Source organism: Cebus imitator, unplaced genomic scaffold (assembly GCF_001604975.1).
Source record: "Cebus imitator isolate Cc_AM_T3 unplaced genomic scaffold, Cebus_imitator-1.0 Scaffold90, whole genome shotgun sequence".
In the NCBI taxonomy this organism is placed as follows: domain Eukaryota; kingdom Metazoa; phylum Chordata; class Mammalia; order Primates; family Cebidae; genus Cebus; species Cebus imitator.
This window is the reverse complement of record NW_016107405.1, coordinates 5,331,586-5,358,275: the sequence shown is the minus strand read 5'-3', so window position 1 is coordinate 5,358,275 and position 26,690 is coordinate 5,331,586. Positions and strand designations below refer to the sequence as shown.

Below are 26,690 nucleotides of genomic sequence, written 5' to 3'. Positions count from 1 at the left end.
CCTTTGGAGGCCCATCTGCTGGTCGCAAGTGTTCGTCCAACCTTCAGCACTCTAGATTGAGGCAGGAGGGGGCTAATGTGGGGTTGCCTTCATGGGAGGGAAGAGGAGCACTGCCGATGCCTAATGTATAGTATTTCTTTCTCAAAAGCAAACACAACTAAAACAATAGAACTTTACTCAAATTACAAAACACGTATTCATTGTACAAAACCTGGAAATCCAAAATCGAGTATACATGGTTAAAAAAAAGTGCTCCTGTCTATATTTTTTCCTTCCTGTATTAAAAAAAATCATTATAAATATGGCGATACTAGTTTCTTCTGTATTTTTTCCTGGCACTCTCTAGGTATGTCAGTGGAGGGTGCCACCCTCATAGAGAGATATCCAGCGAGGACCTACCTCACATGTAGGTAGGTCTATTCAAACTGCAAGAGGAAAAGGTCAAGGCTGCTAGGGTTTTGCAATCATCAAAAAACAAGAAAAGTTGGTGCTCTCTAAAGTACCCTCTATAACTTTCATATTTCAAACATTGGGTTTGAGAAAACCAAAAAGCTGTGGGACAAAGGTCAAGAGAATCACTTCCTTCTCTGTGCTCATTGCATGGCTGCCTGAGAGACTGCCTGGGTGGATGGGGCTGGCCTGCAGGAGGAGAAAGAGCGAGGGGCTGTAAAACTGCACATGAGCAATAGGCCACTCTAAGAGGACCAGAGGGTCTCATGGTCCTCAGGGAATACAAGATCTAGAGGCCTTTCCTCTACCTTTCAGCTCCTGTTCCTCAGAGCCCTCAACAGTAATCCACAAGGCTGAATGCTGAGGACAGAGGGGATCCAGGTGGAACTCCACACAGACAAACATGCCTACCATGTCCAGGTAGGTCAGCCTGCTGGGATTCAAACACCTGGAGCAAGTGTGCTCAGGGCCTCGTGTGGATATAATTACACTTTTAATGTGCAAATTATGGGTAGCACTTAAAACAACCTACCTTCTTCATATCCTCACCCTCAACATCCAACCAAAAAAGATTTTGGAGGGAGACCAGACTTGGAGCACTGCATTCAATTAAATTAATGTGAGCCACAATTTTCTGTTTCGGGCTTATAAAGATTATCCCTATAAGGTTTCTTGTAAGAACTGTAATCTTGTTCTAATAACTAATCTATCCCCATGGAAACTTAATTGAACTCGATTAAAACATTTAAAAACATTGTACATGTCAGAAAACTGCCTTTCTTACCAGAAAACCAAAACTTAACAAGGATCTCCCTGAAGGGGGAGTCAAAAGGTAAACTACGGGCCCATGGTGAGGATTTCTGAAATCAACTCTAATGCCGTGTGAGGCACCAGAGACTGTTCACAATCAAACTCAAACAATGAGGAACCCATCAAGGAGATCTCGCAGTTCCCTGAGTAACAAATCTCGAACTGGGCCTGGCTAGCAAGGAGGTGAGTGAGCACCTCCTGCTACCTCAATCTGATGACAGCCGTCGAGTTCTACACCCAAATCCCACCATGCTGGAGACTCACGACTGGCTTGATGATGCTGGTGTTTGAAAATTTACTATGCACCCAGGACTCTAAAGTTACACTGTTCCTCTGGGCAAAGTATTTATATATGTTACAGCTATAAGATATTGATATAACTGGAGCTGATGAAAGGGCAGAAATGGCAGGAGACAGGACAGAGAAGGGAGAAGAGCTAAAATTTGGAGCTTATTATCTGAGGGAGAAAAATATATCCTAAGTCAGGGCTACATGAAGAGCCTGACATGATCCTTGCACACAGTGTGATTTGATAATAACCATTTAGCCTGAATTGTCAAAACAATGTTGTATTACAGCAAAGCAAAATAATATTTTCCACATGTGGTATGGGCCATTAGACTGCTAGCAGTGTAAGGTAGTCGAGGGCAGGGTTTTCTTTTGTGTGCTTTCATACAGTGCTGAGGCTGCATGTGTGCTCTGCACATGGTACTGAGTCACTACGTGCAACCCACGAGGTGCTCACAGGAAATCCCTCTGGCCAGAGCACTGTCCCACCACAGAGCACACTGCCCTGTCCCGCAACACCACCTGGGGCTGTGGTGCCAGCACCCTCCCATCCATGACTCATCTGCAGCTCCCTCTCCATCAGCAGCTCCTCTTCAAACTGGTCTGTGCAGACCACATCTGTCCAGCTGAAGAGCCCAGGCAGAACCCTGCCAATGGACCAGCCCAGCAGATACCAGCCCAAACCAGGGCCTCTGTGCTCAGGCCAATCAGTACATGGAGTTTCTTCATCTAGATTTCAATCCTTTGGCATCTTTCCCTTTGATAAATTTGGAGAGGCTTGGAGGAACAGGAAGCCAAACCCACTCACGTAATTCACTTTAATACATATGCTATCAAACAAGGACAGGGGTTTGGGGAAAAGTAATAAAAGACGAAGGTTATAAACATTGATATTCCCACCTCTTCCAATCCCCACCTTTCGCCACACACCCTCACTGGCTGAAGAGAGGTGAGACTTACATGGAAGCAGCTCTCGGTCTGCTGTTTCTGTACAGATTGGGTAAGGATAAAATAGGTGCCCCTTTTCCAAGGGATAAGGGATCATCCGGAAAGCTGAAAAGGAGAAAAAATATGTCAGATATGGCCAAAATTTGTGTCATAACTTTCCGACTGCAAAAAGGGACGTTTGAGCATTTTTATAACAGGGAATGCTTCTCCAAAGGAGGCAAGGCTTACCCGACCAAGCTATGTGCCAGATAAAATGTCAGAGATGAATTATGAGGTATTACTCACACATTCATCTCACACTATATATTCTGGGCAAACCTCACAAAACTGGGTGGGGACAGAGGTGCAGAGGGGTGGGGAAGCCATCAATATCAATGGCCAGAGTTTCATCATCTACTGAATATTAGTAAAATGTTATAGGCACTAATTCAATATAGCTAAACAAACAGTAATAACACAAACCTGGATTAAAATGCTTCCCAAGAAGGAAATGTGGATTGACTTGTTGGAGTTTGCATAGATGTACAAATAAGAAAGGCATTCTACCAAGTCGATTTAAAAAATAATGTGTAAGTGGATTTGAATTCCAACCAAGATGAATAAAAACAAAAATCTAAAAATGTATAACTTGGGAGGTATTTCTAAACTTTATGAAATGTTTAAATCTTCAATATCGTGTGGGAAAATTGATCTGGAGAGATTGATTATCTATATTTTGATGACGTTAGGCCACATAAATTCTGCTTTTGTAGCATCAGATGACATTAGGGCTCACACTAAATTACAGCTTTCCAATCAATCCATCCTTTCCCATGATCAGGCATGTTACCCTCCCTGTTACAATGTCATCGGCATGTTAGTCTCACTGTTCCTATGAACAGTCCTCATAGAGGTAATTTTTCTTCAACAGATGTCCTCTTACTACAGCCTGCTGTAGATATAAAATATAAAAGCTATACCCTACTCTGGGAATGTCAGATAACAGTCCTTGCCTTCGTGTATGTGAGGGATGGTGGCAACATGCAGGAATATTTAGTTTTAAATGATACATTTCAAGGAATCATAGCCACATCCTCAGCTGTGTAACTACCAGAGCCTTCTTAAAATGCTGTCAATGTACATATTTATCTTTTGCATACTTATTTCAAACAGGAATCAGAAACAAAGAATGTTCTCCCTCACAAGAAATGACAAGGTTCCATTGTAACCAGCATCAGTGCACATATGGTATTTATTCTGGTGTCTGAATATTATTTAAAAGTAAAAACATTATGTATGTGATTCCAGCATTTGGAATGCAGTCAATCTACACCGCAGTGGTATCACTCTGAGGTTACAGCACATTGCCACGGAGAATATAAATCACTATAAACGTGGGATTAGAGCAGAGCCAGTTTGCTGGCAGTTTGCTGAGGTAAAAATGTTATCAATTTTCCTCTCGTAACAGAAACCTCTTAAACAGAGATTAAAACATTAAAAACACCCCAGACTTTAACTCTGCTTAAAATGAAAAGCTCACCCTAGTTCAATCAGACCTTTTCGTTCACGCAAACAAAGATGACTTTTGCCCGCCAGAACAAGCAAGAGAGGAGTTCTTTGCACAGGTTGTTAACACACAGAGATCATTCCAAGGAAGCAACGTCTCTCTCATTAGAGCCAGACTTTCAAGAGAACAAAATGCCCCCCACAAAAACAAACAAAAACAAAAATAAGCCTTTTAGTGCCTTTATAGGATACGCTAAAATCTCTTCTGGGAAGTACTGAATTTAAACTTAAACTACATTATGGCAGGATTTTAATTCCATTTCCCATAAACGATGGCTGCTACAAAAGCATCTGAAAAATGTGGAAAAACCTACGTGGGAAGTTTTTTGTTTTTTTTAATCCAGATTCTCCAAGTGCAAAGGGCTGCTGTAATTAAGAATCTGTTCAAGTTTGTATGATATAAATAAACCCTCAGTTTTCAAAGTGGCTATAAATTTGAATGCTAAATTTTATTCAAAATTGAAGTCAGTTTGCACTTCAGGGAGTAATTTTTTAAATGAAATGCAGGAGTGCAAGATCTTGAGAGTGTTCAACCATAGAAATCTATGGTTGGTTGGTGTCTTTTCAGTCAAATGCTACATACTTTTTACTGTAATATTTGGCATGCATACAGAATTTTGTGCATCAAGCTGGTCTTTTCCTTTTTCTAATTGGCTCTGGTCTTTTTTGGAGAGGTTAGAGACACAGCACAACTTTAAAACGAGTGCATGTGTACACACAACCACCCACCCACCCACACCCTCTTCCCGGATTGCCCTCCACCCCCATGATTATAAAGATGCTTATGGTGCATTTAAAAATCTCTCCCATGTCACTTGTCATTTGCATTGAGCTCATAAAATAGTATTAAGGCTTTTGGCTTCACTAAACAAAAGCAAATACAATTTCTGCTTGCAATTCTATCCTTTACCCACCCTGCAGTGCAGGGCCCAGTCGGGTGTGAGATAAGCAGTAGAGGTCCAGAGACAGGCCGGGAGAGGCACTGCACAAGCCTTGCCAGCATCACCTCCCACCTCCTGGTCCCTTTCGCTGCTAAGACACGCAACTGCTCCATGACAGCCTTGTGCCTTTTGCCAAATGTCCAGAAATTTTGCGAATCTAAGTATTAAAAACACACTGATTTGGTAGTAGAAATAAGAATAGAAAAAGATCATTTGAACAGATCTACTTTATGGATGAGTACAGGCCTAAAAATCTTTGAGAAAACACAAATTTCAGAGGAATTAAAAAGATACATGTATTGGGTTAAAAACAAAACAAAAAGCTAGGCCACTCGGAGTGAATACATGGTACATAAATGATATTTCTGCACTTTCTTCTGTGTGCCATGCCCTCCCCTGCATTGATTTTGGTTGCGAATTTGCTGAAGGGTCAAAATGAAACTGGGAATTAGTGAAAGAGCAGATCATGCCTTCACAATCAAGTCCATGGCATGATGCTGACTTCTTCTATCACTGATCAGATACATTTTCTAGGTGCCAAGTCTATCAGTGCCATTCCCATCAGAGATTCTTCTCAATTGACACTGGGGGGGAAAATCACCAGAACCAAAGAATGGACAAAAGGATATATATGTGAACAAGTTAATTCCTGATTTTCCCAATGACTCTGTCTACTACATAGGCAAAGCTAGAATGTAACTGTAGACAGTTTATCAGTCCATGATACCTTTTCAAAGAGTATCTTAGAGAACTTTATACAGACTATTTGCAGTAGAGGGAACTGAGTTTGAATCTCAGCTCTACCTCTTATAATCAGTCGCTTGTCAAAAGGTGAGTGACTTCTTATGTGATGAGCACAAAGGTGAGCCCAGCACACACTGCCCCTGCCCTTTCCCACCAAGTGCCAGAAGCAGGATCCAATCATCACAAAAGTGAGAGTAAAGGTTTCCACAGTGATGAGCACTTCCAAGGGAGGCATGATGCTGTGTGTACATAATGGTGGAGCAGCCCAAGAAGCATCTAAAGGATGAGCAGGACCTGCCTAGACTCACTAGTAAATGACTTTGAGTGGGTCATTAATCTGTGTCCTTGTCTCTTAGTCTGTAGAATGAGAATATCACAGGCCTCAAAAGGCTGGTAAAGGAACTAAGTGTAACAGTAGAGGTCAAGGTGTCCACATATAGTGCCTGGCTGCTCAATAAAGGTTGGGTTTCTTTTCCCCATATCCCTCTCTATTAAACCTAAAGTTCATACTTTCTCTATCAGGCCATATTCTAGCTTATAAGTAAAAATGCTGCTTAATTGTTAACAATTAGAAATGCAAATGATAGAACAGGAAATTATCACCAAATTGCAGTATTATGTCCTCACTTTTAAGTTCAATGTAGTTAACTGGCCAGAAAGGCCATCTGTTTTTAGTGAGGAATTTGGGTGCAGCAATAAAGAAAATTCAAAAGTCAAAAGGCTCAGTTGGGATCCACATGCTTTCACTACGTAATTATGTGGCCTTGGGAAAAACACTTTCCCTTGGTTGGATTAAATGATGTTCTACTCTGATTTTGAAGAAAAATTCTACAGCAGAGTCCCTAACTTCTTAGTGACCCTCACTACTCTAATAACTCAGTTCCTACTTTCATGATAGATAGTGTATATACAAGCACTACTATCTATCTACTTGATGTGGGGCAGATATTCCCCTACCAAAGGAAATACTCTGCCTTAGTTCCCCTAAAAAGCACCACCTTCAAATCTTCTATTATTTAGTGGATTCTTTGGGGTGGGAGATCTCTAAGAAGAAAATAAAGAGCCTTACTTGGACAAGCAGAAAAAATATATACTGCACATGTGTGCATACATACACTCACATACACACACTCTCTCTCTCTCTCTCTCTCTCTCTCTCTCTCTCTAATGTTCCTTCCAAAGCATTTCAGATTCTTATTCATCCTGATATCCTCAACATAATGTCTGGCACAAAGGAGGGACTCAATAAATGTTTGTTGAATAAAGTAATGAATGAATAAATGGACAATCAAGAAGAGACAGAATTTTCCTTTTAAAACCTCAGGTGGACCCATATGATAGCCAGTCATCAAGACTAAATAAAGGAAAGGAGCAAGTTGGTTCTCCTGGGTAGTAGGTGGGGAAGCATCATATGGTATCTGGAGTCTGGCTATTAGGCTAACTTAGCTATGACCAGGGACTTTGGCCGGTCATTACTTTCTCCCAAATTACAAAATTTAGCCTTGGATCTATGGAGGAGGGTGGTGAAATTTCTCTTTTGTATTTCAAAAGGTGCCAGCCTTATGAAGGAAAGGTTTGGTTGAGGAAATGCCCTAAGAACCACATCCTACAGTGAGCAGCATTTGCCATTACGTTCAAAGAGAATAAATTAGAATCAGAACCTCATCCTATGCTTCAACAATGGGCCATTTTCCCCTCTCAAAGGGAATACTCTGCCTTAGTTCTCCTAAAAAACTCTACCTTCAAATCTTATACATTATTTAGTGGATTCTTTGAGGTGGGGGATCTCTAAAAAGAAAATAAAGAGTCTTACTTGGTCAAGTTGGAAAAAAAACGGAAACAAAGAAAGGCTAAGTGATTTACCCCATGGCAGACTGGCCTCCTGATATATAGAACTAGAAAGTTAAAGTTCACAGTTGTGGTCGGCAGGCAACCCTGCTTTCTAAAATAAATACAGCCAAAACAGAGCCTTGAAAATATAAAGATAGGAGGGAGATAAAACCACATCGGTATTAATACAGATAGAGTGGACAATGTGCCATTTAAAATAGGGCCCCGGCAAAAATTTAAAAAAAAAAGGGGGGGGCCCAGAAGGCATAATACTCTTGTAAAGAAGACCCAGTTCAAATGAGAGCCTTCATTTCTATGTTTTTTATATTCAACTCATACTTCCAGTGGTGCATGTATCTGAGGATAGCCAGAACTGACAGTGTTCAAAATAAATATAATTCAGATAAGGTGGCATGGTAGCTGTGTAATGAACTAGAAACATATTATACAATCTTGTAAATTAAAACTCTTGCCTTTCTTAATTATCTTGACTTTGAGGAATATATTGTGTAATTTCAGGGGCTGGGACCAGTGATGAATCAAACATTTTGGAAACCTTTGAAACGCTGATGTATTTGTGGTTGAGAATTCAGTTTTTTTGTTTGTTTTGTTTTTTTTAAAAAAAACACCATATGTTTCAAACCCAAACAATCTCTGCCATGCATCAGCTGGACTTTGGGGCTTTATCAAAAATGGGAGGTTTTCTTTTTTTCAGCTTGATTGGTGGAAAACTTATTTAATTCCACTAATTAAGGATGACTAATGTTCCAACATAACAAATTCATTAAAAAGCAAAACAAAAACACCTCCACCCCTACCCCCAACAGTTTTGATAGATACTAAGAATTTGTTTTAAATCTCCAAAAATAAATTTACTAACAATCATTTTAATGGAACCCAGTAAAATTAGGTACTATTACCTTCTTCCCTGAATTTTCTTTCTAATGAAAACGGGAAGTTGGAAGAAAGTTGGGGAATGGTCTTAAATTTCAGAATGAAGATAAAAATGATTCAAAGGAGAAAACCTCAACTATAAGGCTGGAGATGTCAAAAGGCACCACCAAGTGGTGCACTGGCATAAGTGCAGCCTCCTTTGCTCTGGCACAGGCTGCCCACGCCTGGCCAGCGGACCTGAGAGGGAGCTGCGGCAACTGCTCTGAAATCAACAATCTGGGGTGGGTGGGGTATGGCATTCAATATAATCGGTGCTTCATAGTTTTTAAAAATTAGTAAAGTAAATGCTACTGTAAGTAGCTGAGTCAGAATTCTAATCCAAGTCATTTGATGGAAAATCCAGAGGGTGGAAACTCCCTTTAACTTAGAATGAACACAGATCCAGAAGCCATGTCAAAAGATTGGATAAAATTGTCTTGGTTTGGAGGGGTAATTCTTTCTTCTAAATTGCATGTTTTTTACAGCTTTGATTTTTAAAAAAGACCAAAAACATCTGTGATGAGATACTATTTTAAAAATATATGTGTATACAAGTATATATGTACATATACATATTTATGCTTGTCGAAAATTTAACAACACAAATATGAAGAAAAAAGAAATTATTTAAAATCCACAATTGAGTGGCAATCACTTAATACAGGCTTATTTACTTCCAGTGTCTTTCATTTATTTATACATACCTGTTATTTATCTTATAAAATTGGTGTCATTCAATATTTAAAATGTTTAAGTAAATATCAAACAGAAAATATAATTTTGTATAGGATGGTTAACTTTCTAAACATTACAGAGAGATTAGGTATAATAAATACACCCTAACCCTGTAAGTAGTGATATAAATTTCTCTCATGGGCTTCCAAACAAATGTTTCAGAGATGACTGATCCTTGTATTCTTAATCTGTACAGTGCAGTGAAGGAAAAGTGAACTTGGTTTTATATCCTGGATCCCCAATAGTGGCTGCAGTGTCAAAAAGGCACTGATTTCAATGAACCTGTTTCCTCTCTTGAAAAACTGGGATGGCCACCTCTGTCTAGCCTAACTCAGAACATTATCAGGGAGAGTGTATGATGTAAATGCAAGCCCTCTGTAAATTACCCAGTTATATAAACACTCTTCAAGGTTCGTGGCATTCTCAAGCATTTAGCATATAGTAAGCACCTCCACAGACCTCTTTTCTAAAATGGAATGTTATGGCTCCATGTGAAAAATGAATGGCAGTGTAAGTGACTTTGGCTGGGATCACAGTTACATGATTTTCACCAACACTTCTCCAGAGTGGTTCCTGCTTATCTGTAAGGATCAACTGCAGAATTTTCCTCTCCTATAGGTACCTGGCCATACTGTGTTATGTCTGAAAACCCATCTCCTCTTTCTATCCTAATAAAGCATTCTGCCAGTTTAATTTGAGAAAATTTAATCCCCATACAATCCCCTATCCTGGTTGGTTTTGCAACTCCCTGTTTCACTTCATGTTTCTTTCAATCTCATTATCCTTCCAGTTGATCAGAGCATCTTCCCATTGTTATCTGACTACATGGATAACTAATTTCCAAAAAGAGTTTCCAGTTATCCTTCGTAGATTTTTTTTTTCCTATGGTGATGCCATTTTTCTGTGGTGACACCATGTCTTCATCATCCTTTGTCCCACCCCTTTTTTGGTACTTTCTATAGGACAGGTAACTTTCTTTCCATCAGATTCAATGGATGAGCTCCTATTATTGTTTCCAAGATGCCAATCTACAGATATTTGGTAAGCCAACTTGTCCATTTAATTTCTCCACAACTGACACTAGGTAAGGCCTCTCGTGTTCAGTACTGCTGGGCTTTTCTGTCTCTTTCTCATGCTTAAATAAAAATTTATTTTGTTCCTTCTGATAGAACAGTTTACATACAACAGGAAGCACAAGCCACAAGAGATTATGACCATGCTCACACACACCGTGTGGAGTGTGGTGTGTTTTAACCCATTTAAATACAGTTGCTGGTGCCACCAAGCCACCTGAAGTATGCTATTGCACTTACTGAGGAGGGGCGGAAACACTGATCATGTCATCCTTCAAGTTATACATAGTAATCTATAGAAGCAGACCCACAATTAATTTGTTAAAGAAATAGTTTCAAAACTAAACAAAAATTTTCAATCAACTTTGAGTCCCATCTCTAGCTTATTTTTACACCATCCCATTTCACTCCCCAAACCTCCCTTCCTGCACCAACTTGGATTTCTGCTGGGTTAGGAAGGGCAGGAAAAGGGAGGAGCAGATTATCAAAATGAAAATGGAAGCTGCAAGGATAAACAGAGCGAAAGGATTAAAAAGACACTTGTTTGTGAGGTTGATCAGAGTGAGGGTGAGTTAGGAAAAAACTGTCAGAAGATTCTAATATTTATTGTTTTAGTTTCCCATGGGTGGAAAAAAAACCCTATGCTTCACATTGTACTTGTCTTGCAAATATTAATGCTAGTAGAGTGTCAATGCACATGGCCAGTAATTCATAGTCTTGAGCTTTCTTCCTTAATTACATTCTCTCAAACAACCCCACCACTTATCATTTCTTCATACAGTCCTAGCTTATAATAAACTTATAATACTGTCCTAGTTGTTCAAGGCTTGGTTCAAATCTCATCTGACTCATAATGTTACCCATGATCACTCCACCCCATAGACCTCTCCCTTCTGAAAAATCAACAGGCAGTTTCCACGTGCTGCTGGTTCTTCTTCCCATTTAGATGACACACTTCTCCAAGGCAAGGAACATGTCTCACCCACCATTACAGCCTCTTCTCCTTACACTGAATAATAATATCTATGGAGAACATGCCCACAGATTTATTTATTCCTAAATTCATCTACCCGGCATTTATCCATTAATACGTGAATGCTATACCTCTTAGCAAACACTAGGGTTCCATGGCCATTGTCCTTGGTTTGAAGCATAGCTGCCACGCCTTTGGGTGTGGCCAGTCTGGCTCCAGTGGAGGATAGCTGTGGCTCTTAGCCAACCCTCCCAGAAAGGCCATCAAGAAGTGGTCATCAGTGACCAGCACGAAGCCTAACCCCATGCCAAAGATTACCATGATGCTGTGGGGCTCTATAAGTTTACAAACAGGTTTTCAGGATAGCAGAGTGCCCCTCTGAAGAACATCTGGGTTCACCCCATCTATAAAATAAATTTACTGTTCTGAGCTGTGGAAACAGCCTCACCACAGGAATACCCACCACCACTGGTGGATGGGAGAACCTAAGTCACTAACTGTCTTAGATGGGCCATCATAGAACACAAGGGTAATATATATGTATATCTTCCTCATTCATCATAAACACCCAGTGCAAAAACATTTTAGAATCTTTTCATGCTCTTAAAAATGATTCAAAAAAAGAAAATTACTTACTGCCTTCCCATGTACAATGCAAAAGATTCAAAGCCCCTTCTACCCTCTTCCAGTGTGCAAGATGAAAGAATGCATATGCTATTGCTTCACTGTCTCCTCTCTTCAGGATGTGTTCTGGGGGTAGGATTAAACTTTTCATTTCTAGTAGGTACTGAAATAAAAAAGGCAGAACACAGTTGTGTTAATACATAGTTATCTGGAATTCAGTATTGAAAATAGAGCAGTTGATTTCCCTAAAGCCACCATTTATAAGCATTTCATTAAACCTACAACCTTGTTACTACATTTGAAGGCAATTACTAAAACATCCAGCAATACAAAGTTTGCTGACAGATGATTACCTTTGTACTAGTTTCCTATAGTGAAGATCCGGGGTTTTCAGGCTAAGACACTCTAATCAAAGAAATACATAAGACTCAAACAGCATAAAGGAAAATGAAGAAGACATAATAATTTGATATAATTTTGGAAGCAGAATGAAACCATATAAAATGGACACATGAAGGTTAAGAAGTTATGTGGCTAAACCAAGTGCACCAGAAAGATGTGCGATTGAGTAGCACTATCCATGATTTTTTTCTATACACATCTGTCAACGAAAAGAGTCTTGTCCTATAAAAAGAGCTACCCACAGTTACTCAGGTGCTACAGGGAGGAAGGGTGGCAGTCAGAGCATAGGGAGACCCAAGGGAGGAGAGCATTACAGACCCCAAAGTGCAACACTGTTTTAGATCCTTTCCCAAAGACTTGTAGGGGGTTGGGGGGGGTCTCATCTTAACCTCTTCATTGCTATCTTCTGCAAAGGGGGTAGGAGTACAGGGCAAGAATGGACATATTTCCAGGGGGCTGAGAAAAGACTACGTTTCCATTTTTATTCTTTTGTTTTACTACAGGATAGAAAGGGAGCAATTTTAGAAGGTTATTTTATAATTGCAAATGTTAATCTTTCTTTTCTGGCTGGCATTCTGCCATTATCTTATTACCTCCCCTCCCTGATCCATCCCTGAAACACACACACACACACCACCACCACCACCACCACCACCACCACCACCACCACCACCAAAGACAAACATAAGAGCAGCCCATGCAATCTCCTTTAACATGGAGACTAGTAGACTACAGAGAGATGTGGACAGCAAGAGTAAGTGCTAAAAAAGGTGTTCAAAAATTTTAGTATCAGAAATAATTGCCTATGTATTTTTCTGTCCATGGAAGTTTATGAAACACAGTGAAAGGTAGAAGAGTCCTGGTATAGAGAATGGAGACTATTGCACAACTACTAATGTTTCCCTGCATCTAGCTAAATGGGCATCACCCAGTTACCCTTAAACTTCCTCTCCCATTGGCACGCTTGGTGTTGAGGTTTATGGCCCAGCAGCAGCCAGGAGAACACATTCAGGCATCTTGGCTCAGTAACTGGAACTTTCCTCTCTCTGGTTCTGATTTTTGAAGAAACCTCCAAGCCTCTGGCCTCAAAGCAGGAAGAGTAGGGAAGTGAAAGAAAGACAACCAGAGAGTAGCAGGAGGAACAGTGATATGGTCATCACACTTGGGAGGAGGTAGGATAGAAAGCCTCACTCGACAGAAAGACCCGGGACCCCTTTCCAGGCTGGTCCATGAGAGGTGTTTGTTATTTTGGTGGAAGTCCTCAAGCATGAGTTCTAAAAGAACTTTCTGGTCATCTGCCTTTTTGGATTCTATGAACTACTGCTTTCTTCCTACTGCTTTCCTCCTTTTTGTCTTGCACTGTCTTCTTTTAAAACAGTGCAAGACAAAAATCTTTTTGGAAGAATAACCATAGAGAATTATCTAGCAATCCAATTAGCACTATGTTTATAATGAATATCAGCCTTAATATAAATAGTTATGTTATATGATGTCATAGCCATAATATAAAGTTATATTTATATTATTTGTATTATGGTGGATTTTATGTTTGGAGTTACCTGGCTATCCCCTTGTGGTTTTGTTACCTTAATAGGAATCATTAAAGTGTACTTTGCTCCTGCCAATGATAGTCTTAAAAGATCCCAAGGCTATGAGTCATGAGAAAAATAAATAACTTGTAAAGTATTATGAACTGTATTAATTGTTTCACAGTAAGTTGGAGAACGAAGACCATTTGGTTATCCATAATAACCATCATCAGAAAAACAAAGGAGAAGGGAAATTTCTGGCCTAATAAGAGACCTGGAATATGATTTTGATCTGACTTTCTAATTATTTATAGCCACCACACCTATCAAATAGTCAATCTTTTTTTTTTTTTTTTTGAGACAAAGTTTCGCTCTTGTTGCCCAGGCTGGAGTGCAATGGTGCAATCTCAGGTCATTGCAACCTCCGCCTCCCGGGTTCAAGTGATTCTCCTGCCTCATCCTCCTGTGTAGTTGGGATTATAGGTACGCACTACCACGCTTGGCTAATTTTTGTATTTTTAGTAGAGACAGGGTTTCTCCATGTTGGTCAGGCTGGTCTCGAACTCCTGACCTCAGGTGCTCCGCCCACCTCGGCCTCCCAAAGTGCTGGGATTATAGGTGTGAGCCACTGTGCCTGGCTCAAACAGTCAATTTTTTAAAAAGGATCGAACAGACACTTTACAAAAGAAGACATACGTGAGGCCAACAAACATATGAAAAAATGCTCATCATCACTGGTCATAAGAGAAATGCAAATCAAAACTACATTGAGATACCATCTCACGCCGGTAAGAATGGCAAACATTAAAAAATCTGGAGACAGCAGATGCTGGAGAGGATGTGGAGAAATAGGAACACTTTTACACTGTTGGTGGGAGTGTAAATTAGTTCAACCATTGTGGAAGACAGTGTGGTGATTCCTCAAGGACCTAGAAATAGAAATTCCATTTGACCCAGCAATCCCATTACTGGGTATATATCCAAAGGATTACAAATCGTTCTACTATAAGGACACGTGTACACGAATGTTCATTGCAGCACTGTTTACAATAGCAAGGACCTGGAACCAACCCAAATGCCCATCGACGATAGACTGGATAGGGAAAATGTGGCACATATACACCATGGAATATTATGCAGCCATCAAAAACGATGAGTTTGGGTCCTTTGTGGGGACATGGATGAACCTGGAAACCATCATTCTCAGCAAACTGACAGAGGAGCAGAAGATCAAACACTGCATGTTCTCACTCATAGGCGGGTGTTGAACGATGAGAGCACATGGACAAAGGGAGGGGAGCACTACACACTGGGGTCAGTTGGGGGGACATAGGGGAGGGACTGTGGGGGGTGGGGAGCTGGGGGGGATAGCAGGGGGAGAAATGCCACATGTAGGTGATGGGGAGGAAGGCAGCAAATCACACTGCCATGTGTGTTCCTATGCAACAATTTTGCATGTTCTTCACATGTACCCCAAAACCTAAAATACAATAAAATAAATAAATGGGGAAAAAAATAAAAATAAAAAGGATCATGCTATATAAAATTTAAAATAAATAAACTATGAAAACAAATAACTCATGTGTCTCAGGTATACAGAAATCTCCTTAAAGCCCCTGACAATCAGATGCTGGCTAAAAGAAAAGTATAAACTACCATTCTTTTCATTTCTATGATTAGAAAAGGCTTTTGCATTTCATTAAACATCTATGAAAGAACTCTTCTCTTAACCTAAAGAAACTTCAGGAATAGGGGCATCCAAGAAGTGGGCCTCGTAGTCACCCACATTTGTGGGTATCAAATAAACTAGCAAGTTCAGGCACGGTGGCTCATGCCTGTAATCCCAATACTTTGGGAAGTGGAGGCAGGTGGATCACAAGCTCAGGAGTTCAAGACCAGCCTGGCCAAGATGGTGAAACCCTGTCTCTACTAAAAATACAAAAATTAGCCAGGCATGGTGGCAGGTACCTGTAATCCCAGCTGCTCAAGAGGCTGAGACAGAGAACTGCTTGAACATGGGAGGTGGAAGTAGCAATGAGCCAAGATCGTGCCACAGCACTCCAGCCTGGGCAACAGAGTAAGACTCCGTCTCAAAAAATAAACAAACAAAATAGCAGGAGGTAGGGCAAGGCAACCTGGCAGGGGAGGGGAAAAGTTCAGAAAATTCCAAACAAAGGGACACTATAGATCTGTGCTATCCCTGTTCAATATGACAGCTTCTACCACATGTGGCTATTTAAATTAATTAAAACCAAACAAAATTAAAAATTCAGTTCTTCCATCTCACTAGCCATATTTCAAGTGCTCAGGTCCTGCATGTGGCTAGTATTGGACAATACAGGGAATATTTCCATGATCACAGAAAGGTCTTTTGGACAGCATTGACTGCTGTAGGCAACAGTCTGTCATCTTTGGATAACTGAACCAATTTTTAACATGAAAAAATTTCAAAGGTGCCCATGATAGGAGTCATCAGGGTAGTAGCCACTGACCAAAAATATACAATATGACAAAAATCTATAATAAATGTAATATAACAAAAATTCATTTAAAAGCATTGTTGGCTACCAGGGCATCTACATATAATACATTTGAAAAATAGTAGTATGTCTGAGAGGCAGATGGCTTACTCAGCCTGCAGGCTCAATGGGATACATATGGCCTCAAGGACAACAACTGCAGCCCCAAACATAGGCCGTGAGGTAATGCTGTTTCTTCTCTAAGCTCTCTCTAATCTTTGTGTATGTATACTATTCACACACCACCTTATATTAGTTATCGTGTATCTTGCATCTCTGCTGAATCATTAGACCCCCAAGAGCATGAACCTCGTCATCCGCATCTTAATTTCTCCTCCCACACCTCCTACGGAGCCTTGCACATCAAGGTAATTTCTTTTAAGTTAAATTAAATTGAAATCTTACTTCCCAAGAAGTCTCTCAAAGTGAACATCCCTGGCCTAATCAGCCTCATGAGGCTAACCAAAGCAACACATCAAGGAAACAATGCTGCCTTCTCATCTTATCTCTCTTATGGCAGAAATCAGCTATAACTATAAAAGAGATTTATACTCCTTTATAATTCTAAACAAAATGTTGGCCCTAATCAAATGATGAAGACTAGTAACAACAATGTGTTATGTTTTTGGCCAGGCTTAAAATGGCTGGCAAGATCATTTCTCAACATGTACAACATTTAAATTAGAAAAGCATGGAACAACATTTCATGCCTTCCTTGTCAAAAGGAAAATAAATGAAAGAGGGCAGATCCCTATCCACAAGTATGCAGAAATCAATTAGAATAACTGTAGCTCGCAAATCAGAGAACAAGCTTTATCCATCTATAATAATGACTTGGTTTCTATTAACTCATAAAGCATTCTGTGCTAGATTCTCAAATCACTCTGATTTTGCACTGCACTGCTTCTAAAAATTTTGGAAGCAACTTTTCAAAATCTATTTGGGTCAGCATCTAGCTCCTTACGTCCACTGCAGGAGCATCTAAAGTCAGGGCATATGAAGAAGAGCAGAGGGCTGTGGCTTTTGGGTGTGAGCAGCACCTACTCATGGAGGTCTCTGAGCGGAAACTGGCTCACCTGTCAGGGAAGCTGCTGAAGAAATGTGGCTTACTAGAGGCTACTCTGAGTGGCTGCTAACATCCCTTTTGCTACAATCTTAAAATTCTATAATAATTTGAATGAAAATGATCCCACAGCTATCATTCACATAAATGTTAATGCCAAAGAATTAACTCATACACCTCTTTTTTGAAATTTTCAATACCAACAATAGCATATGTCCTATGAAAATCATTAGCAAAAGTATGGGAATAAACAAAATGTGGAAAAAAAAATAGGTGGCCAGGTGCAGTGGCTCATGCCTGTAATCCCAGCACTTTGGGAGGCAGAGACGGGCAGATCACGAGGTCTGGAGTTTGAGACCAGCCTGATAAACATGATGAAACCCCATCTCTACAAAAAATACAAAAATTAGCCAGGCATGGTGGTGTGCACCTGTAAGCCCAGCTACTCGGGAGGCTGAGGCGGGAGAATTGCTTGAACCCAGGAGGCGGAGGTTGCAGTGAGCCAAGGCAGAGGTTACACTGCAGCCTGGGTGACAAGAGCACGACTCCATCTCAAAAACAAACAGGTAAAATAACTTATATCATAGTTAAAGATGCCTATTAAGTTGCTCCCCAAAACCAGGTAGTGAAAGAATTTAGCACAGGGAAATGTTCATGATACATTGCTAAATGGAAAAAAAAATCAATGTACCCTAACCATTTACATAGCAGATTATTATTATTTTGACAAAAATGTATATGTAGGCATTAAAAACCACTGGAAAGTCACAGGTGAATGTTCACGGTGGTTAAATATTTGATTTTAATGGGAGATTAACTTCTTTTCTACTCTTTCTGTGATTTCTAAGTTTTCCATAATAAGCATTTTTTTAAGGGATAGGGTCTTGCTCTGTTGTCCAGGCTGAAGTACAGTGGTGCAGTCATAGCTCACTGCAGCCTTGAACTCCTAAGCTCAAGTGATCTTCCTGCCTCAACCTCCCAAGTCACTGGGACTATAGGCAAATGCTACCATGCCTGGCTTGTAGTAAGTATTTTTATTTTTCTCTCCCTAAATACGTATGTATGTATACATGTAATACAAATCTATTCTCTAGACTTGCATCAAATACACACACACACATACACACAAGAAAAAAAAACCCACACAAACAAAATATAACTGGAGATGGCAATTTTTTTCATGCCTACAATGCTTTGGTGCAACTGGCTCTGATAAAATGGACTAAGACCAGAAAAGATGTTTTTAAAACAACAATAAAGAATTCTGAGAATAAAGCTAGTGCTTTGTGGGAGAGACACCACATAGTCTGAGTTTCAGTGTTGCTTACTCCCTGGACTCAGTGAGACACAAAGCAAGCACAGGACAAAAAACAAGGCAAGTAGCCCCAGCTCACTAAGATCACGTGGCGATGGAGAAGAAGGTATACATCACCAGGATTCCCCGCCTTACCTCCTCTCATCTACCATCTGCCACTGTGAATCACTTACCGGAATCCTGGCTCTACTCTTTAGCTATGAGACCCTAGACATGTTATTGAACTTCTTTGAATCTCATTTACTCATCTGTAAAACTGGAATAGTAAAAACATATCTTGCTGGTTTTAACTTTTGAAGATTTTTGTAACATATGTAAAGCATTCATTCACATAGTACTGGCACATAAGTGTGAATTGAATAGTAGATATTTTTGCTACCAAAAAAAATTAAATGTTTGTATTACTGTAGAGGTAATTTGTGTTTTCTGTGTATATATGTCCCACAGATAACTGAGTTTGTTTTTAGGACTTTTATTGTAGTAGCAGATCTGTTGAAGAGACCTGGCTACCAAGGGTCATTAACCGACCAATACAGAGGCAAGCATAAAGCAAAGCTGAATTGTCAAATTAAACCTGGTGATTTCAGTACCACTCAGGGGCTCTCATCACAAGGTACCTGCATCTTCCTGGTTCACTTTCTATTCATTGGTTACTTTGCTTCATTCAAAAAATATGCGAAGGCACACAGTGTATCCCAAGAATATAGATATGGGAGCACCCACAGCCTATCCAAGGACACGGATATGGAAGGACCCTTTGTGTATTCCAAGGACACAAATATGGATGCAACCATAATTTACCTCAAGGGCATGGACATGAATCAGGTCAGGTCCCCACCTTGATGATCCACAGTCTTTGTAGGAAAAGAGGATGGAGAGAGAGAGAGACAGTGGGAGGGAGGGAGAGAAAAAAAGAATGTATGGAGAAATAATAAAATTCAACACGATAAGTACCTTAGTAAGATGTATAAACAGCACTGAGAAAGCAAATGGAGAGCACTGTGTCTGAGAAGGCTTCACAGAAAAATGAAAATATCAATCTTACTAATTAGAGTTTATACTGAAAAAAATGAGGAAGGGGGATTCCAAACCAGCATTAAAGGCAAAGTAAACCAAAAGCATCAAAGCCTACCAAAAGAAAACCACGGCATCAAAGGGCATGATGTGTTTCTAAACTGGTGGGGCCTGAGTACTAACAAGATGGTAATTGCCAACACTGATTACACACTAACACATGTGCCAAGCATTATCTCAGTAACTCCATAACACCAACTCTGCAGCAGAGCTAATATTATTATTCCTGTTTCACAGATGGGAAAATGAAGGCTTTAGGAAGTAACTTGTTCAGGGTTGCACAGTTGCACGTGGCAGAACCTGCCTTTGAACTCAGGCCACTCTCCAAGGGAGTTGAGTAGAAAAAGTAGGCTGTAAAAGGCCTTCATTACCTGCTCTAGAGGGTGCCCTGAACTTCAGTTACTGTGGCTTTCGAATGTTTAGACACAGAATACAGTTGGCTCTTTGACAATATGGGTTTGAACTGCACAGGCCCACTTTTATACAAAATTTTTCAACTCAACATGGATTGAAAATACAGTATTCATGGGATGGGAAACCTACATATAGAGAGAGCTGACTTTTTGCATAACACAGGTTCTGTTGGGTTCTGCAGGGCTGACTGGGAGATTTGAGTATGTGCAGATTTTGGTATATGTGAGGGGTCCTGGAACCAACCCCCTGCAGATACTGTGGGATGAGTAATCTGTACAAAGAGGAAAAAAATACACTGAGAATCTGTGAAACTGATGAAAAACAAAGCTGTGGGGAAATCTGAGGGAGGGACCCAAGAGGGGTCTGGAGAACCCTCCTGGCTCTCCTAGGAGGACAGTCTGGAAACCACTGCCGTAGGCAATTGGGAAATGAGTTGAGCAGTTTGCAATTTTGAGAGAAATGGTTGAATCAGGTGTAGCATCAACAGATAGGAAAGAGATGGAAATTAGTAAAGTCTTAAAAAGCTCCTGTTAGAGTCCAGGTGATGGGGACAAATTGGGGGGAGGAGGAGCTTCTCCAGCCCTTGGTACCTGACTAAATGTAAGAGTGAGGGGAGGAACCAAAGGTGACAAATTTTTAGCATAGGAAACTAGAATAATGTGAGCTCCTTAGTTAGGGTGAAGACACCAGTGGAGAAAGAAGCTTATCAGGGGAAGGTAACAAAAACAGTTCGAAGAACCTGCAGAACGTTCCTGGAGAAATGGCCTGAAGGCAGCTGGGTCTGCAGGTCTGGAGCTTAGGAGAGAAGCTGGAGACACAAATTTGGGTGTTCTGGGCCAGAGGTGGAAGCTGTGCAGTAGGAGCACCCCAGATCTCCCAAGACAGCTTCGAGCAAGGAGGGAGAGGGCAGTGAATGGAGCTCCCTGGAAAACATGAATGCGTGGCAGGACAGGAAAGAAGTAGGAGGAGTGTGCTGACATGCAGGAGGGGCACGGAGAAAGTGTCATGGAGTCAGGATGGCCTCAGGACAAGTAGCAGGGCAGGGGCAGTGGCTCACACCTGTAATCCCAGCACTTTGGGAGGCCCAGGCAGGAAAATCTCTTCAGCCTAGGAGTTCAAGACCAGCCTAGGCAACATAGCAAAACTGTCTCTACAAAAAATACAAAAATTAGTCAGGTGTGGTGGTATGCACCTGTGGTCCCAGCTACTGCGGAGGCTGAGGTAGAAGGACTGCTTGAGCTTGGGAGGTTGAGGCTGCAGTGAGCCATGATAGCACCACTGCACACTAGCCTGGGTGACAGAGCAAGACCCTGTCTCAAAAAAAAAAAAAAAAAGAAAGACATAAAAGGCAGTCCATCAGTGGGACCAAATGCTGAGGAGAGATGAAACAGGATGAGATTTGAGAAGCGGCCAACAGATCTAGTGGCCTAGGTGGCAGCGGCCTTTACAAGAGTGACCTTGGTAGAGGTGAGGAGTCTGGTGGGGGTGGCCTGTATGGAGATAGTCTTAGGGAAAGCAGCTGCAGTATGTTTCGTTGAAGAGACTTACAAACTTCCTAATCCTGAGAAATGTGGCTAAAAACTGGTTTCTGTTCATTTTCCTCTGGGTCATACTTCCACAATACGTTCTCCTTACTCTAATCCAAAAAAGATTTGGAACATAATATGACACAATTCATAGAAACTTATATTGAAATAATATTTCTGAAATGTGCTGTTGATATACAATATCATAGACAGTCTGCTAGAGTATTTTGAATTTCTGCTTCCACGCTTCAAGCATTTTAAAATGCTAAAACCACTACACATTTTGTTTCCTAAATTGGATTAAAAAGCAATTTTATACTCTGTCAATCAGCTTTGCCTAGATATAAGCGAGGACTGATCTAGTGTTTGCATAAAATAGAATTTCCATCACTATAACAATGTCCTGTAGGTACTCCATTAGCATATACAATTACCACAATGTTTTCTCCCACAAGCCTCTTGAAATCCCCATGAAATTAGTTTCTAGATTAACATTAGATGAGCTTTCTTTAAAAAAAAAAAAAAAGTACATTTTTAATGGGAATGCATTTCTGTCATAACAGAAATGGCTTCTGTGAAGCCATTCTTCATTCTTTCCTCTCTATTTTCTCACAACCTCCCACACTCCTAGACTTATAATTTGAAAACTAAATATCTATTAGGCTAGGTTCTCACCTCCACATTCTGTCAAGCCCAGTCTGCCCGCTGCTGAAATGAGTGTTGGGAGTGTGGCAGCCTCCTCCCTTCAGTGCCCTCAGGGACTGCCTGTTGTGCCCTCTCCTACCCCTTGAGCGGATGCAGTGAGGAAGACAGCAGGCAGTTTACTGGTTCTGGGATTTGGGGCAAGATTAAAATGAAAGCTATCCCCCATTGGTGCTGGTGAATTTTCTTGACTTTTTTCCCCTCAGCAGCTCTGCCTACAGCACTCGGATGTGCTAACGAGATGGTGATATTGGCTCGGCAGCCCCCTCCCCACTGCTCAGAGTGGGTGTGAGGCCTCTTGCTCTATGGGTGGGACCTCAAAAGCTTGGGATTTTCTGGTGGTGATGGGTCACAGATATCTGCTATTTTCTGAACTGTATGCAAAGGGGCCTCGGGGCTGCTGGGCCACCAGACTTCTCATTCCAGTTTCAACCAGAGCAGTCCTACATTTACTTGCTTATTTATTAAGGTTTCATGTAAGACTGAATTGAGAGTAAAAATGCTTACTGCTTTAAAAAAAATTAAAAATCATTTGTTTTTGTAGAAGTAAACACCAGATGGTCTAAGCACAAGCTGGCCAGTGGAGGCCTGTGTGTGGTGGTGAAGAGGACACGTGACTTGGGAAGCCCTCCTTGGTGATATTGACCAAGTCAGGCTTTCCTACCTGCTAGGGCTCAATTCTGGGGACCACCACGGCTTTCAGAGTTGAGTGGGAGGTTTGGGCATTCTGTATACAGCCAGGCCACTCCCCCACCACTGCACACTTGGAGAATGTTTATAACTGCAAAATACAGGATCTGGCTTCTAGGAGTTACCGAGCGCCCAGGTTATCTGCCCCAATTCTGACTGAGCCGGCTGCCTTTCTCCTGGGGGCCCAGCAGCACTCTGCCTGCCTCACAGGGGCAAGGCCTGGTCTGTCTTCTCAGTGACTGGGTACTTCTTGAGAGTACGCATCATGTTCTGACCAGTGTCCCAGGGGCTGGCACATAATTGGTATTCAGTAAGTGCTAGCTGAATTCAGTAAGTGCTGCTGGGAGGGAAAAGAGGACTCTGGTTCAGAATTGTACACCTTTGGAGACTAGAGAAGCTGGGGGACAGCAGCAGGCAGCTTAGCCCCTCCAGGACGAAGAAACGTTGCGGGGGATGTACTGGTTAGTCTAGTGATCCTGCTTAAGTAAAAGTAGTTCAAATATGCTGTGGTTGACAGGAGACCTTGCAAGGTGTGTGGCTTCAGTCGAGGGAGGAAAGGGAAGAAATTCCTCTTCTGAGGGCATGAGAGCCTTACCAACTCTGATAATAAGAATAGGCACCAAGCCAGAGAATGCAGGGGCAGGGAGGAAGGAGATATAAGTAATCTAACCTGGGAGACTCCAAACCTCTCAGGCCTGGTCTGAACAAAGCATCTGGTGAATTTCAAGTGGGTCCCTACCTCCTCTGTGACTGTGGGCACCTGGGACCCCTGACCACACAGCCCACACTAAGGGACATTTCCCTGCCACCTCTCTCTCTTCCACTCACACCGTTCCCCTTTGCCTGGTGGTAGGCAGTGGAGATCATTCCAACAGCCCAACTCCAATTGGTAGCAGAACTCCTGGGAATGAAACAAATAGCTGCTTGCTTTTTATAGGCTGAAGAAGAAAAGCTTCAGAAGGAGCCAAAACTTAATAGAATCCGGAAACATTTTGCTGGGGGAGCCAATGATGATGGGTTCAGTATATGTATGTGTGTATTACGGACTGTTAGGGTAGCCCCACAATCTGGCTACTCAGACAGGGAAATATGAGTTATATAATGGGAAGACAGGGGTAGCTTCAGTCTCCCTAAGAGCCGGGACACCGCTGCCTCTACAATCAAAGTAGAAGACACAGTGATGCTTTATGAGGCAACCTCATGCCTGCCTAGGACAGGTTTTCAGGCCTGTTCCACCTGAGGAGGCAGGCGCATCAGGGAGAGGAAGGGGCAAATTTCTTACCAGACATGATGTGAAGAGTTGGGGTGGAGGACCTGATGGGAGTGGGTTGGCAGGAAGCAGGGATAGTACTAGGCTCAGAACAAGAATTTAAGACACAGGTTGGAAATGGGTAACAATCAGCCACAAGCAAAGAACTTACCAAACAGCTACCAGCTGCAGAATCCCTGAAGACAATAGCTGTAGCCAGAACATGCTAGAGCCTCCCCTCAAATCTGGAGGCCTAAAGGGACCCTAAGGGTCCTCAAGGCCAAAGGCACTGAGGTGCCACTGTTATACTCCCTGTTTGTCCTCTAGTCTTCAGGCTAGAGTGGCCCAAGAAGCACCTGTTAATGCATGTTTCTAGGCAGCCTCTATTTCCACCTAGCCTGCAAGCACAGAAATAGAACCGGAAGTGAAAAGGAAGAGATAATAAAGGGGCCAACAGGTATTGAGCAGGTACTGAATGAATTCCACCAAGCAATTTCATTTACCTGTCATCAGCTCTGTGAAGCCATTATGTTTAGCCTCATTGTATCAAAACAAGAATGGGCAGGAAGTTAATTAACTCCCTCCTCCCATACTTTACTCCAGTCCTGTGGAGAGGAAGTAATGGGAGTCATTGTTCTGAACACTTTTGAGCTTTTTCTCCTTTTTAGAGCCAAAGTCTCTTTCTTTCAACTAGGCTGTGGTGCAGTAGCACAATCATGGCTTACTACAGTCTTGACATTTTGGGCTCAGCCTCCTGAGTAGCTGGGAAAATAGGCGCATGCCACGACATCTAGCTAATTTTTTGTTTGTTTGTAGAGATGGGGTCTCACTATATTGTCCAAGCTGGTCTCAAACTCCTAGACTCAAGCAATGCTCCTAGCTCAGCCTCCCAAAATGCTGGAATTACAGGCATGATGAGCCCTTTCAATAATACTTCATAGCTCTGTTTATCTCTAGGTCACTATTCATTGCTGTTGTTATAATTAATATATTTTGCCTGATATTTCAGCAAAGAATAAATACAAATGGCCAACAATATTCTCCCATACTAGTAGTGACAAGGAAATGCAGATTAAAGGAATAAAATTCCATTTGTACTTAATAGGTTCATAAATATTGCTGTTCCCTTCTTTTTTAAACAAACTGCTCAATGACAGTGAGGATATGATAAAATGGTGAAGAAGGAGTTGTCTACTGATTTAAACTGCTATAATCTTTTTTGGCAAGTAGTTTGGCAATATCAAGAGCCTTAAGTGCTTCTACACATGACTTCGTAATTCCCATTCTTTAAATCTACCCTAAGGAAATAATCCTGACTAAAAAAATCTTCTTGCCCAAAAAGGTTCATTACAGAAGTTGACCGGTCGTGTCAACTTGATATCAACTGCAGAGGACTCAAGAAGTAGATTAGGCTGTGTGCAGTCCCTCACACCTATAATCCCAGCACTTTGGGGGAATGTGATGGAAGGACTGCTTGAGGCAACAGAGACCTTGTCTCTACTAAAAATTTTAAAAAGGTGGCTGAGCATGGGGGCACATACCTATAGTCCCACCTACTCTAGAGGCTGAGGCTGCAGGATCCCTTGAACCCTGGAGCTTGAAGTTATAATGAGCGATGACTGTGTCACTGCACGCCAGCCTAGGTGACAGAGTACAACCCTGCCTTGGGTCGTGGGGTGGGGGACAGGGAAGAAGTAGATAATTATCTTCAATAAAATGCAAAAAAATGAAATTGGACTGTTATCTTACACCATACACAAAAATCAACTCAAAATGCATCAAAAATTGAAATGTAAAATCTGAAACTATAAAACTCCTAGAAGAAAGTAGAAGAGGGAAAAACTTCACAACATTAATTTTAGCAATGATTTCTTAGATATGACACCAAAAGCACAAGCAACAAAAGCAAAAATAGACAAGTGGGATTACATCAAACTGAAATGCTTCTGGGTAGCAAATAAAACAATCAACAGAGTGAAAAGGTAGCCTGTGGAATAGAGACAATATCTGCAAATCATATATCTAATAAGGGGTTATTATTGAAAACATATAAGGAACTCCTACAACTCAATAGCAAAAAAAAAGAAGAAGAAAAAGAAAAAAGAAAAAGTCCAACGATCCGATTTAAAAATGGGCAAAAGACTCATAGACATTTCTCCAAAGATGACGTATGACCAACTGATATATGAAAAGATGCTCAACATCACTAATCAGCAGAGAAATACAAATCAACACCACAAAAAAATTTTATCTGACGTGTTAGAATGGCCACAATCAAGAAAATAACAAGTGTTGGCAAGTTTGTGGAAAACT

The 26,690-nt window shown here is 41.2% G+C and overlaps 1 protein-coding gene across 15 annotated transcripts in view; it reads right to left on the bottom strand.

Annotated features, from left to right (window-relative positions):
- The window catches only part of ST7 (suppression of tumorigenicity 7), a 300,125-nt gene that overhangs the window by 9,022 nt on the left and 264,413 nt on the right, over positions 1-26,690 (bottom strand). For all 15 annotated transcript variants that reach the window (XM_017535062.2, XM_017535063.2, XM_017535069.2 and 12 more), the window contains 2 exons: positions 11,907-12,057; positions 2,509-2,601 (listed from right to left, as the gene is read on the bottom strand). In XM_017535062.2, coding sequence (XP_017390551.1) covers positions 2,509-2,601; positions 11,907-12,057 — 244 coding nt within the window. The remainder of the gene's footprint in view (positions 1-2,508; positions 2,602-11,906; positions 12,058-26,690) is intronic.